This window comes from Chaetomium tenue (genome assembly GCF_020726465.1).
Source record: "Chaetomium tenue strain MPI-SDFR-AT-0079 chromosome Unknown F5144scaffold_1, whole genome shotgun sequence".
Classification (NCBI taxonomy): Eukaryota; Fungi; Ascomycota; class Sordariomycetes; order Sordariales; family Chaetomiaceae; genus Chaetomium; species Chaetomium tenue.
This window is the reverse complement of record NW_027117329.1, coordinates 2,475,317-2,489,658: the sequence shown is the minus strand read 5'-3', so window position 1 is coordinate 2,489,658 and position 14,342 is coordinate 2,475,317. Positions and strand designations below refer to the sequence as shown.

Here is a 14,342-nt window from a genome sequence, read left to right as displayed (position 1 = left end):
GATGAAGGAAACCGAGTAAAAAGGCTCAAATGGAAGAAACCGAGGAAAAAAGAAAAAAAGACTTTAGGCTCCCGAATAGCCTTTTTCTTTCCTCTTGTCGAAGACTTCGTCGTGGAGTTCGGCTTTTTTTGTTCGGGGGTGCGTGCCCAGGCTGCAGCGCGATAGAGGGCCCTTGCACTGCGTGAGCGACTGTGGTTTCCTTCGTTGTCCGTGAGACTTTGAGAACAGGTGACTCGAGATTTTGAAGTTACCCGATACCTCCCAGCTTCCACTGTTTTCTGGTTTGTTGTGGAAGGGGTTTCTGATTTTGTTCTCCCGAACAACAAAGGAAACTTGAGATAGATTTCCAGGTTGCCTCACCATCAGGACGGTATCACGCCGCCACGCGATCCGATCCCTGAAGTGCAAGGCGGCCACAGTGCAGCAGCACCAATTGCCCGAACATATAAAAGGCCTGCCTTTGCCCGCCCGCTGCCTTCCTGCCCACATTTCTTTAAACACCCACAAAAGCGACGAAGCCGGCCATGATGAATTGCAGCATTTGCCACCGCCAGCACCATGCGAGGAAGCTGCCGTTTCTTTGTGCCATCGACGCGAGGAACTGCCTGTATGAGAGCCGAATCGACTACGTCCAGGCTCTGATTGAGAGCGAAGATGCTGAACGCCGGGTTGAAGCCGTTTTATCGAGCGAGGCCGACCGGTTGAGGACCGAGGAGGCCGCTACTCGCGACCGAACGAGCCAGATCATTGCGCAGGCCGATCGGTTGAAGAGTGAAATCGATGCTGCGCGGAAGGAGATTGCTGCGAGGAAGGATGCAATCGCGAGGAGGAAGTCTGATCTGGCGTCGGTTTCGGCTGGCACTCAGGCGAGGCGCAACAGACAGCTGGAGGAGGCCGAGCGATCTTGCCAGAGGCTGAGGTATAAGTGGAATCGTTGCGCCGATAGTATCGCCGACGTCAGGGGCTTTCTGTGCGAAGGGTCTGCCAGGCTATATGGCCTTCGTCAAGTCAAGAAAGGCAGCATCAAGCGGTATGAGATTGGCGGGGTCGAGATTATAGACCTCCATGCCATGAATAGTAAGTTTTGTGCACTCGCTTGATGACCGCCGCCGCCGGAGGAGATGTGTTGTTTTTTTGGAGTTGTTGGATTCTTGACTGACGATGCTGGCAGGTTTGTCGCCCGAGGTGATTTCAACCTCCCTTGCGCACATTGCCCATATTTTGGTGCTGGCTGCCCGTTATTTGGGGATTCGGCTGCCGGCAGAGATCACGGTTCCCCATGCGGACTACCCGCGACCGACCATCTTCTCGCTTGCGTCATCTTACAAGCATGGAGAAGTGGCTTTTCCTGGATCGCTGGTGTCGCAGATTCCGTTTGTGAGAGAGGATGGTACCGATCTGGAGCATGTTCCGCGTCCTCGTCCGTTGTTTCTCGACAAGTCGCTTCCCACGCTGGCTAGGGAAGATCCCTCTGCATACAAGTTATTCTTGGAGGGGGTGTCTCTGTTGGCATATGACATCGCTTGGGCATGTTGCTCGCAAGGTGTCTCGTTCGGCGACAAGGACTCGTATGAGGATGTGTGTAATATGGGCCAGAATTTGTGGCGTCTCCTCATCGGTGACCAACTGCACCGTCGGTCTGTCGAGCCGCCTTTCCGCTCCTCGCTCACTCCGCCGACAGGGAGCCCTAGGGATGAGGATCGTGGCGAGATGACCAACACAAAATCGACTATGGGTCGTTGGTCGCACGCAACGCTGCACAGCTTTCTTGGGGGAGCCGAGGGTAGCGAATTCGTCAGGAACTTCAAGATCATGCCGCCCCTCAAGCTCACGGATCAACTCAAGAAGCGCCTAGCGAGCGAAGCCCCGATGCTGGAATGGGAGAAGATCGAGGGCGACGAGTTCGATGACGGTTTCGACGACGGCGTGTTGGTGCGTGGTCATGATAGCGGTGGATCGAGTGTTGGGCGCGGCGACCTCGGCGCTGCGAGCATTATGACAGTGAGGACTGTGGGGTCGAACGGCGGCGTGTCCGACGGCGCGAAGAAGACCAGTGGTTGGACAAGGTTGAAGAGCCGATAGACAGCATAGACTAGACAATGGTTACGGAGACAACAAAAAGACCGGAGGCCCCTTTCTGGCCCACCCTCCCTACCCTATGCCAGAAAGAGCTGATAATGCTCACGGTCTTGATGTGTTCCGGTCCCCGTTCTGCCGCCTGCAGTGATTGAGCCCCTTCTCTGCGTCGGTCTACTCCTCCTCGCTCTCAGTGGAGTCGTCCCAGTCAACATAGTCCTCTTTATCCTCTTGAGCCTCCGCTTGCCGCTTCGCTCGCTCGATGGCCTCCGCTTTCCGCTTCAAGCGCTGGGCGGCGTCTCCTTCCTGTTGAGCGGGGCGGTCTGGAGCGGAGGTGTCGTCTTCCCGGGGGAGGAAACGAGCTTCCTCTTCACCGGACTCGAGCGATGAGAGGGGAGTCGGGGCAGCCCTCTCCCGAGCGGCAGACTGTGCGACGGAAAGCGAATACGTCAGATCGAACTTCTTCGCCGCCGCAGCTTACGCCGCAAGTTCAGCTCGCACGGCCGCTCGCGCAGCAGCACCCGCCCTGATCCCAAGCTTGGCCTTGGCCTTCCCCTTCCCCTTAGGGTCGGCCGCGTCCTCCTCTGCCTCCGCCTCCGCCGTCTCCGTGCCACTGGAAACGACCTCGGCCTTGGCCTTGGCCTTCCCCTTCCCCTTGGGGTCGGACGCATCCCCCTCTGCCTGGGCATCAGCCGTCACCTTGCCATCGGATCCGGCGTCGCCCTCACCACCACCCGTCACCGCAGAAGCCGCCGCAGCAGCCCTGCGCGCGTTCTCCTCAGCCCACTCCGCCTCGGCCGCGGCGAGCTCCGCCAAGACGCCCTCGTCCAGCTCGCACTCGGGAACCTCGTCGGACCAGGCGGCAGTGGCCTCGGCAACGGCAACAGCAACGGCGGCAGCGGCGGTGGCAGCAGCAACGGCGGCAGCGGCGGTGGCAGCAGCAGCAGCAGCAGCACCCATCTGCGACGACTCGGCCACGACAGCCTGCACCTGGGTCGGGGGCAGCCGCGAGAGCCTGCCCCGGGCGGGGAGGATCCTGCGCGCTGCCGGACGGGCCGGCACCAGGCGCGGGGCGAGTTGAGGACTGGCTGCCTGGGAGAGAACGGACTCGTCGTCGTCGTCGGACACCTCGGTCGGGAGCGCCGCGGGTGTCGTCGCCGGTGAGTCCGCCCCGAGGACGGACTGGGACACCGGCGCGACGGGCGTCGGGATCGTCTGAGGGGCCGTGGTGGTTGGTCCGAAGTTGATGGGGATGGGCGGGCCGGTGGTGGTGGGTGCGTTGGTGGTGGTGGTGCTGGTGGCGGCGGGGGTGGTGCTGGGCGTGATGGGCAGGGCGAGGCCGTTGGGGGTCACGTAGGCTATGCCGGCGTATTTGTCCTTTGTGCCCTCATCGGCCTCCCCCTCCCCATCCTCCTCCTCCGCCTCTGCCTTTTCCGCTCCCTCGTCGCCAGAAAAGGCACCAAACAGGGAGTCATCATCGCCATGCCCGCCGGGGGCGAGGTATTGGATGTCCTCGTCGGTCAAGGACGTGTCCGAGATGTCGGAGTAGGCGTCCCGGTCGGCGAGGGCGTCGATGGCCTCAGGCCCGTAGCCGGCGTTGGATCCATGCGCCAGGCGTTCCTCGTAGGCCTCGACACTGGCGTAGTATGCATCCAGCTGCACGTCGGTGGCCTCCCGCATCGCGTCCGTGCTCGCCGTCAAGTCGCCGTGGATGGCGTTCTGCCCGCCGTCGGCAACAGACCCGAATGCCAGCTCGGGCGCAACGCTCGTCATCTCTCCCGCGTCGACCTGCATTGGAACCCCCTGGCCCAACTCCTGCTGGTGGACTTGTTCGAGATGGGGCTGCTGCTCCTGCGGATGCTCCTCGGGTAAAGACTCGGCGTGCCCCAGAAACTCAACTATGGCATTCAATACCTGGCCATCTGTGAGTTCGCCGGACTGGGGGGCGGCGAGCCCCGACTGCTCAGTCATCTCCGCGTCGGCGTCGGCACACAAGGGATCGTCGGTGTCCATCTGGTCATCGGCACTGGGGTTCTCGCCCATGACGCAGTCCCCCTCCTCGTCTGAGGCCTCGGTCGTGGTCATGTCGACGGGGCTTGTGGCATACCCGACCGTCTGCAGTCCGTAAGTGCCGAGTATGGAGGGCCGGAGTGATGTTGGCGGTTGGGCGGGTTGGTATAGCTCGACCATCTCTTCGTCCCCGTCCGGGAGGGAGATGCCGAGACTTGTCATGGCCAACTGCGCCGTCTCCAGATCTTCATTAAAGGCGCCGGCCTCTGGCTCGTGGACTGACTCGACTTCCATCGTCACATCAGCCTCGTGCGAGGTCTCAGTTTCCGACTTGGTCGGTTGGTCAGCGTCCATGGGCTCCTCCCCCTCATATGAGGCGGTGGTTGTAAATTGGGCCGGCGTATAATAGAAGATGTTGTCCGCCTCTGGCTGCTGAAATGAGGCCGTCCCCTCCGGCATTTCAGTCGCGTTCCCAGTAGCCATCCCCCCTGAATAAGCCTCAGCGGCGAATTCAGTTGCCTTCACCGTCCTCTCCATGGGAGTCTCGGGTTCCTCGGCAATCTGGTTAACCTTCACCGTCCTCTCTATAAGAGTCTCGGGTTCCTCGGTAACCTCATCATCAACCTTCACCGTCCTCTCCATGGGAGTCTCGGGTTCCTCGGTGATGTGGTCAACTCCGACCTTGGCCTCTTCCTGCTCCACCTCAGGGGTAGTAGGCTCTTCGGCGAGTGACAATTGGGGGGTTATGATGGTAACCGGTTCGGCGAGTATGACGGGCTCGGCCTCCGGTTCCTCGGCCACCTGGTTCAGCTCGGCGGCTTCCTCACTCGCCCAGACGTCCTCGAACTCAATCTCGGAATCCTCAATGTCTGAATCCTCTGGCTCGGGGTCCTCCGGCTTAGGATCCTCCGGCTCAGGGAGGGTAAAGCGGACCTTCTTCGGCGCCGGCGCCCTCGCGGGCTCGGGCTCCTCAGGTACCGCGGCGACAAACACTGGCGCAACGGCGACCTCAGCCACTGCCACGGCCTCCTCACCCCGCCCCTCCGATGAAGGCTTGGGGTGGTTGTCGACCGTGGCGGCGATGGCGGGGTCGGCGATGGCAGAGTTAACGACAGGGGTGTCGATGACGTCGGTGTTAGGGATGGCGGGGCTGGGCGAGGGTGCCGCGGCGACGATGGCCGAGTCGACAAAGTCAGCGACAGTGATGACGTTGCTGACGGCGATGGTGTCGGTGTTGGTGTTGGGACCCACGACCAATAACCCGTCCAGCCGTCTCTCCTCCGCAAATGCGGACTCGAGTACGGCCGTCTGGGCGGCAACCACAGCGCGCGCGGCTTCCCATGCGGCCCTCAGCCGGCTCTCCTCCGCCAATGCGGACTCGAGCGCGGCCTCGGCTGTCCGACGGGTCTCGGCGGCGGCGATACGCTGTGCCTCGGCAGTCAGAGCGCGAGCTCCAGTCGCGTCCTCGGCGATGGTTGCGTGCGAGACTTCTGTCGTCTCGGGTGTGCGGTCCCTGCCGCTGAGACGGCGCTTGGCCCGTCTCTGGTCCCGGCGCTTGGCGACGTACTCCCGGCGGAGAATATCGGAATGACTGGCGATCTTTCCGTCAAACCCGTGGGGGGTGGTGGCAAAGCGACCGGCGTCCTTGGCGGCGCGCTGCTCCACGCGCACCCGGTCCTCGCGCTGCCGCCGCAGTTGCTCCTGGTGCCACTATGCCCTCTAGGCGACAGTGGAACCCAGTCGCTCCTGGGCGGTGCGGACGAGACCTTCTTCCCTCTCTGCGGGAAGGTGGATGGGGGAGGTGGCGGCGGCCTTCTCCTCGGCGGTCGGCGGGGAAGGAGGCGGAGGAGGGAGAGCCAGGTCGGTGCGGCGTCGGGGAGGCGGGGAGGCGGGCGGGGAGGGGAGAGGGGCGGTCCTGGCGGCCGGGCTGGGGGAGTCGGCTTCGGCGGCGGGGGCGGCGGTAATAAGAGCCGTGTCGGGGGAGTCGACAACGGCGAGGGTGGTGGAGGTAGTGGCGGCGGTATCCTCCCCCTCCCGGATCCACTCCTCTGGTCTGCGGGTGACGATTCTGGCGGTACGCGCGATCTGCCATTGCCGGCGAGACTCTTCCAGAATAAACGCAGTGCGTTGGTCATCCTCACAGTCCAGAACCTGGTCGCTGATCCTTTGGATCTGTCGTGACCTGAGCTTCGACTGGTCCTCCAGCTCGGCAATGCCTTGCTGGTTACGCTCCATTGCCGCTTGGATGCGAACAATGGTTTGTTCGGACCAGTAAACGCTCAAGTCGATCCTGTGACGCAAGCGGTACCAGTGGCTGATAGGGGGAACCGGGCCGTCTTCAGGAACCGTGATTTCGACCCGACCAGTGAACTCAGTCGGCCGAAGCCTCTCGAACTTCTCGGTTGGCCATACCTGAGCCTCGCTCCAGGCATTGTTGGCGTCCCGAGAAAGCCGAGTGACTTCATCGTTCAGCTTGTCGAGTCTGTTCTTCTGCTCGCTATACTGACGTTTCACCGACTCGAGTTCGCCACGCTTCTCGATCCGTTTCTCCTTGTCGACACAGACATAGTCTGCGAAGTCTCCAAGCCTGTCCAGCGCCCATCTTTTCCAAAGGAAATACTTCCTCTGGATCGGCGGGACGAAAGGACTCACGACGAGGAGCAAGAGAGGTTGGACGAGATTGCGGTACGCCCAAGAGACGGAGACAACGACAGTGTTCAACTTGAAGGCATTGATGAACCCCCAAGCAGCGCCGAAGACCTGATCGCGGACCAGAGTGGCCCGACGAGCGGCTTCTGCAGATAAACACGCCCGGATCTGATTGATCCGGTCGGAAACCACGGGGAGGCACTCCCCAAGACGGACGGAGGCGTAGCGGTATACGCTAGCCAGGGTAAATACTAGGCAACATGTTAGCCATTCCGGTCGCGTGCCTAGTCAAGGGAAATTCTAGTTGATTGCGATGAGTTCACGGCAACCCGAGATGAGATGGCTTACAGGAGGTGATGATGTGGACGTAGTCCACGATGGATCGGGGCCCAAAGATGAGCTCGCCCATCACCTCGAACACGTTGGTGTCTTCACCGCACCACCATGTGCCGAGGGTGAAGAAAGCCATCACGCCGGCGAAGGCGAGGTAAACACGTGCCGAAAACAGTTCCGCTTCCACTGAGCGAAGGGCTCATCAGGTTAGCCAAGCTGTCCCGCTTCCTGACCCCATCGCAAAATGAAGCGACCGATCGACTGGTCTAGCGACCGACCGACCAAAAGTCGTCCATTTCGCGATGGGAAAATCAGAAGAGAGAAATACATACTGATTGAAAATCGGTAATTGACAACAATCGTTCCTTGGCAGTATGCCGCTTGAGATGGCGATGTTGCTGTTGGAGGATTGTTGTTGTGATTTTCGGTTGGATGTTTTGGACTGACGAAGGAAAGAGGAAGAGAGGGGAAGAGGGCAAAGTGATGGGGGATTTATAGCCGTGGGCGAGCGACCAACACGTGCGGCAGAATTTGTTTTGAAACTTGCTGGCTGTGAGCCCTACTTTGCATTTTTACTTGGGATGAGAATGAGGAAGCCCTACTTCCTGCCCAGTTCTCAAACTTGCTCACTGTGCCGGTGTGGAGGCAACCACTGGGCAAAAAACAAGGTGAATCACCCTCCAAGGGTGCGGGGAGGGGGTAAACAATCCGCCTGTTCCACGGCAAGCGGGATAACGGAATAACGCTTTGGGGGGAGGGGGGGTGGGGGGGGGGCATTAAGGTTCCTGAGTCTTGTAGTAAGTATTGGACTCGGCGAGTAGGACTCTGGCCCTCGCACTCAATACTTGTCGGTAGAGGCCCGGGGAAGTAAACTTAAATATGTTTTAAGGCAACAAGTATTGCTTACTGCTTACACATGGCATCATTTAAATAGGAATTCCGTGCCTCTCCCAAATATAAAACAGTTAGACACGTGAACCCAGGAGTCACTGTGTTTATTTCGGGTTCCAAGTCTGGATTGGAAGTACACCTGGCGTTTGGCAAGCAAATCCTGATTGTGTGATACGGTAAAACGCATAGCTACCTTGAACAACGTGTGTCAAGTGGCAGTATGTTCATTCTTTGTTCAGGTACAGACAGTCCTTCAACGCCATATGGAGACTTTGCTGGGTCCTGATCGCTACTTGCATCGCAGAACATGATTTGGCGTTTTGGGGAACCACATCACTATCGAGCTCCGGGAGCAGAAATTCTGATCCTACGCGTTTATCCCAACGCGCTTATTTTTAAGAGTACATCCCAAATGTTTGAGAGATTTTTATTTCTCGTAGGTGCTGGGTTACCAGTTCAAAGACGAAATCACACCCTTTGGGTTCTGAGTCAGGGCAACGCAAGCTCCGAAGGTAAAAATGAGCGGCCCTTCAGTTTCTCCATTGTCAAATTCAAAACTAAACCGAGAATAAACTCAGTACCATACCATGGGCATAATTTATTGCTGAGTCCTCCCTCGCTTGATGGTATTGTTTGTGACCGACCTTGAAAATTCAGGGGCAAAGGCTTGGCATCAACAATAGCACTGCACTTATTCAAATCTGAACAATAAAACTGAACGGTGAAAACGCTTGATGTATGGGAAGTGATGTTCTCCCAAGACGCTCAAGATTTGTTTTACAGCCGGGCACTCACTAGGGAAGGGTGATGATGGCATTTGGGTGAGTTGGGGGTCAGTCAGTGATAAATGACAAACTTCGTCAACACTAGCCAAGAAGCATTCAAACGCGCGCGATAAATAAATGGGATTATCATGACCATTATAATTGGGCTTAAATTTGATATTTTATTTTCCATGAAAGATGGGCGTTTTTTCCCCCAGTTTCCCTCGTCCTTGCCCAGTCCTTGCCCACGAGAGTTGTCGGGATGGCCTGACGTTGGGTGGTTGCGCGGGGCAACGTTGAGCCGCAACTCCAAGCAATTGTGCCTTGGGTGGAGAACGGGGCAGCATCACCATGTAAAGTTCCAATTTTCGAGCATCAGGCTTGAATACCTACCTAAGCAGGCACATGGAAAAGGCAGGCATATATATTCCCGTAATCATGATACAATACATTCGTCATAGGGTATTATCGCATTTCAACCTGAGCTTCCCAACCCCAAACCGTGCCGTCACACCCAACCCATACCAACCAACCAAGCCAACCAGCCCATAGGACACTAAGAAACCGTTCCCAAAGCCATTCACTGCTTCTGCTTCCCCTTCGCCAACAACTTCTGATACAATTCCAAAACAGCCTCATCCCACCCCATCTCCCCACCCTCCTTCCCACCATCCCCATCACCACCACCACCAACCCGCCCGATCCTCCCCGCCAAAAACTCCGTCATCTTCCCCACATTAAACGGCTCCCCATACACCACCCTCACCTCCGGCACAGCCACCACCTCAAGCCCACCACCACCCCCACCATCCCGACTCCGCGCCTTCAAAGCAAGCACAACCTCAACCCTCGTCTGCAACGGCGCAACTAACACCGACACCGTAACAGCCACCGCCGATGGCTCACCCTCACCATCAGCCACCACCACGGCGGCGGCGGTGGTGGTCGGGAACGACAGGTTCAGCCGGCGGATATGCTCCGTCACGGCGGCGGCCTGTGTCCATGCCGCGCTGATTGTGCTAAGTAAGTGGCGGGGGGAGGTGGGTGGGGAGGTTTGGAGGCGGGCGCGGAGGTGGCGTAGGACGAAATCCTTTTCGGGTGGGCATTGTGAGGGGGAGTCGGCGATGTAGTGGAGGTGGATGGAGGTGTCCGCGTCACGTTGTTGCTTCTTTTGTGGCTGCTGGAGGGTGGCGAGGTCGAAGATGAGTTCGATTTCACGCTTGTAGCGCATTGTGAGGGTGGTGCCGGCGATGGAGGAGAGGGCCCAGCCGTGCTGCTTCTCGATTGCGTCTGTCTGGGCTGTGTGTTGTTAGCGCGTGTTTGTTACCCATGCATGGTTCGGTGTGTGCACGAGGGCTTACCTTTGTGTTTGCGGATCTCCTCCGATGACCATCCCCGGCACTCCTCGCGGATCTTGTCGGCTTCCTTGATTTCTTCCAGATATTGCTGTTTTTGTTGCGTGAGTGCTTCAACACTCTGGACGGATTCATCCAGTTCTTGGCGGAGTTCGGCGAGCTTTCTTGTCTTTTCCTTAATGCTCTTATCCACGGACGCCAGTTCGCTGCGTGCATCTTCGAGATCCTGCGGGTCGCAGTCCGCAAGCTCCTGCGCAACGGCTTCTAGGTCCCCGTGCTCTAGCTCCAGCGCCTCAAACCGCTTGACCATATCCGGCAAAATTGACGATATGAGTTCTTGTTGCTTCGACAGCAGCCGATCGTCGTCGTCCATGCCTTCCGCGGTCTTCAGCAGGCCCTCTTTTAGGCCGTCCTGCAGCTTCATCCGCCACTCATACCACATCGCTTTGCTGAGTAGCCGCGCGTGGGTCTTGACGTTCTTGAACTGGTTGTCCATCAAGACCTTAAACTCGGGCGATGCCGTCATGTACTCTCGGAATAGCGGCGGGTTCTCTTCGAAAGTCTCGGTCTCAATCTCGTGGACGATGCGGCGGCCCTCGGAGATGTATTTCTTCAACTCACGGCAAGACTATGCACAGTTAGCACCCCGTCATTAAAACATTAGAAGGTTGTCCCTTACGTGCTGATACAACTCCAGCATGGGCACGGTGCACGCGCCCGCAACAACGCATCGTTCAAGGGACAAGTCATCCTTCGTATCCGCAGAGGTACTCTCTCTGGACGTCCCCGGAGCAACCGTGTGTCTCCTCTTGGTGGTGGTCAACTCCATGAAACGGATGCTGGTCATGTTGAGGAAATCTTGCAAGTGGATACGTTCTCCATCATCTTCCTGCTGCAATTCGTTTTCATCCATTGGGGTAGTGTGGTCGAAATCAACCGTGGCCGTTGGATGGTCGTCACCAGCACCCCTGAACCGGTTTTGGCCTTTAGGCGTTGTGGCCCTCTGCGGAGAGCTTGCCACGGTTGGCGTGACATGGTCGCTATCGGAAGGTTCAGACGGCCTGATGCTGGCTCGTGTTTTCCTCCCTGTTGTAGTCTCGGCCTTTGACGGTGGTGACTGTAGTCTGATGTTTTTGACCGGGCTGCCTTGGTGGCCCTTAAGGCGCTTGACACCGTCCGTTTCCGAATCCTCGTCATCTTCGAGCTCGACCGGCCGTTTGCCCAGGAGGCCTCGGGCGCTACCGACATGGAGGCTCTTCCGCCCTCGGAAAGGGTTCTTTTTGGGACTCAAGCCTTGGATCATCTCCATCAAGTTGAGAGTCCCTTCGCGATCGTCCTGGGAACCGTTGACCTCCCGTTCGAGGATCCTCCTGCTGTCTTCCTTCTCTTGTTCATCCCGACGCTCCCTATCAATTTCAGCCTCCATTTCTCGCGGATCCGCAAAGGCGACGTTCCGCCGAGGGTTGGCAGGTTGACTCGGCACGAAGTCGGGCGCTGCTTCCCCGATAGATTCTCTGCGGTCGAAGATCTCGGCAACCCGTGGCGAGCCCAGACCAGGACGGTCAGCGCCGACTCCCGATAGCCGCCGACCCTGTGGCGTGAGCACGACATGAGGTGTGCTGAGCCCGGTACTGGGGTCTTGATGAAAAAGCTTCAATCTGGCGGGCGAACGCGGCGTGGCCTTGACCGGAGACGAGAGGTTTCGCATCGGTGAACTAGACCTGCTGCCAAATACCGAGGGCGGCGTCTTCGCGGGGCTCTGCCGTGTCTGAGCTGTAGTCCTCTTGGGTGACGGAGTGTGCCGCATCGGGGAACTGCTGGGTTGTGCTGGTGACTTTGCGACCAGCGAGGCTACTGGCGAGATTGCGCGGGGCGGGCTGCGTCGAAGTCCCCTACCTTGGAATGGCGAACGCGTAGGGCTGGCGTTCTCGTCCCCAGCGTAAACAGTTGGCCGCTCCGGAGATGCCGAGCGTTCAGCGACTGACGCGATAGAGAGATGAGGCTCGTCAGCTTCCTGCTCCATAATCTTCCTTGCTGCAGTTCGCGCTTCTGGTGTAGATGCTGATTTGATGATGCCTCCCACAGCCATTGTCATATCCATCCCCATTGTTTGGTCTCCGTCCTCGTCCCCACCTTCAGCCGGGAGAATCCGACCAACACCCACTGTCACATCCATCATAGCGCCGTCCTCGTCTTCATCCTCATCCTCTGCAGCTATTGTCCGCCGCCGGCTGTTCTGTCGGCCGCCCGGTAGAAGGCCACCCATAGCGGTCGTGAACTCCATAGACATGTCTTCATTGACCTCCGTGTCGTCATGAGTACCCTCGGATATTCGGCTCTGTTGGATACCACCGACCGCCGTTGTGAAATCCATAGTCTGCTCACCAGACTCGCCGTGTTCTGGTTGAGCATCAGGAATGACAGATTTGCGGCGTAAGAACGCCTTGGCCTTGGAAAGAATTCCACCGAGGGCTGTCGTGACGTCCATGGACAGATCCTCGTTTATTTCATCGTCCTTGTCGGGAGACGGAAGTTGGGGGTACAGAATTCCACCCGCCGCGCTAGTCATGTCCATATCCATATCCATATCTGAGCCTTGGTCGCTAGCATTGTCTTCAGGGGGCTGATCCGCCTGCGCATTGCTTTGGCTAATACTCTCTTGCGACGGGTTCTTTCTGCCCCACCCCGCAAAGCCTGCGATGATTTCTTCGTCTTCGTCAATGCTCTGAGTGACAGCCCGCCGGGCAGCAAGCCGAAGATTTTCATCAAGGCTTCCAGACGTGTCACCACCAAAAGCAGACCTGGGGGAAGCTGTTGATGCCGACGTCATCTCTTCTGCGTCAACCGTCATGATGGTCCCGTCCTCGTCGCTAGAACCTTCCATTTCTACTGCTTGGATTTCGGCATGCTCAAAGTCGGAATCGTAAACCGTAGAGGCGATGGTATCGTCGGATCCATACGTAGATGACGCGGCAGAGCTCCGCCGACGTTTCCTCTGATGAAGGTCTCTCTGGTTGGCTGGGGACTCGGCGATAGGGTCTTCTTCCATCTCATCCGGCGGTGTGGATGGCGGGTCTGAATCGGGGTGTTGCTGCGGCTCCTGCTGTTGTTGCTGTTGCTGCTGAGATGCTCGGCGCGTATGATCGGTAGAGGTGGTGGAATCCTGCATTTCCTCAAGATCGTGGAACGTGTGTAATGTCGCCTCCGCCGCAAATGACACTCGGCGGTTGGCGAGCGATTTCCTCCTTGCCTCTCTCCTGTCCTTTATTTCTTTTTCAAGCTGGACACGCTCCCGTTCCTCCCGTTCCCGCGCCGCAGCCTGCTGCTCCTCCTCGGTCCGCAAGGCAACCTTGGTCCCCCCGGTCTCGTTCGCGACATCGTTGCTTCCTGACGCTTGCTTCGGCTTAAAGGACGGAATATCGGGGATCAATGGTACGGTGGGCTTCAGAATCGACCGTGGCGTTGCGACAGCTAGGGACTATCAGGGGTCAGCAACCAAGTCTCCGACCGCATCAGTGTTGAGGTAGAGAACTCACAGCCCTGCGGTTCCCGTTGCCCATCTTAAGGGGATCGAGTCCGCCAGGCCCCATGCTTTTGCTTCGAAATTTCTTCCTAGTGGCCCCCGTGGTACTGCCCACATCGAGTGTCGCATTTTCCTTATCGAGTGTCCTCCTCGTTGATGGGCCGCCTCCGATTGACTTGCGAGTTCGACGCGTTGCCGGAACCGTGGCTTCGCCCTGTGGCGCCATCTTCACACCGTTGATTTCCCACGCGTTTTGTATGTGTTGTAGTGGACGGGAATTGGTGTGGGTGCTGGGGTCGTTTCGAGACGCGACGCGGGCCCTGAAAGTTCGCGACAGCCCGTTTGACGGCAGAGGGGCAACTTGTTGACCTCCTGCAGTGCTTGATTGGCCAACACAGCGAAAGTCAACAGACGGTGTGCCCCACTCGGTCACCATGCGAAGGGGTCCTGTGGCTCGTGCACTTTGCCAAGTATAGCAGTGTCTCGCTCTGGACCTCCAGCATACAAATTACACAAATGGATATGGAACGCAGCAAAAGAGACAATGGAGATTATCATGCTCCGTGAATGTGGTAGGTAAATTCGTACTCAAATCAAATTCTCTTGTTTTCCTAGATTAGGACTCATCCCAGGACATCGCCCACATGCAAGACAAAAGAGAGGAATGAAAACAGAGAAGTACTGCTGCTGCAGGTTCGTATCAATTCTCTTCAAACATTGTAATCCTGGATCGGGCTAAGC

At 58.0% G+C, this 14,342-nt stretch overlaps 3 protein-coding genes across 3 annotated transcripts; 1 reads left to right on the top strand and 2 right to left on the bottom strand.

The window, feature by feature from the left end:
- The first annotated feature begins 168 nt into the window (after positions 1–168).
- On the top strand, positions 169–2,398 carry F5144DRAFT_608078 (UV radiation resistance protein and autophagy-related subunit 14-domain-containing protein). The gene is made up of 2 exons (XM_066791576.1): positions 169–1,077; positions 1,172–2,398. The coding sequence occupies exons 1-2, from the start codon at positions 525–527 to the stop codon at positions 2,080–2,082; spliced, it is 1,464 nt and encodes a 487-aa protein (XP_066648348.1). The 5' UTR covers positions 169–524; the 3' UTR covers positions 2,083–2,398.
- On the bottom strand, positions 2,251–7,364 carry F5144DRAFT_636452 (uncharacterized protein; the record flags this gene model as incomplete). The annotated part of the gene is made up of 8 exons (XM_066792634.1): positions 2,251–2,538; positions 2,578–2,799; positions 2,995–3,258; positions 3,430–4,416; positions 4,612–5,796; positions 6,076–6,986; positions 7,084–7,254; positions 7,343–7,364. The coding sequence occupies 8 exons, from the start codon at positions 7,362–7,364 to the stop codon at positions 2,251–2,253; spliced, it is 4,050 nt and encodes a 1,349-aa protein (XP_066648347.1).
- Positions 7,365–9,409: 2,045 nt separating this feature from the next.
- On the bottom strand, positions 9,410–13,968 carry F5144DRAFT_501752 (uncharacterized protein; the record flags this gene model as incomplete). Its single annotated transcript, XM_066786399.1, has 4 exons — positions 13,615–13,968; positions 10,758–13,556; positions 10,085–10,706; positions 9,410–10,022 (listed from the first exon to the last, which is right to left on the bottom strand). Coding segments are annotated over exons 1-4 (4,245 nt in total), but the record flags the coding sequence as incomplete, so codon positions are not given.
- Positions 13,969–14,342: the final 374 nt, after the last annotated feature.

Excerpts from the sequence above, each read along its gene's own strand:
- F5144DRAFT_608078 (XM_066791576.1), top strand. The coding sequence starts at position 525 with ATGATGAATTGCAGCATTTGCCACCGCCAGCACCATGCGAGGAAGCTG. Across the intron at positions 1,078-1,171 it reads AGACCTCCATGCCATGAATA|GTTTGTCGCCCGAGGTGATT; the intron begins GTAAGTTTTGTG and ends CGATGCTGGCAG.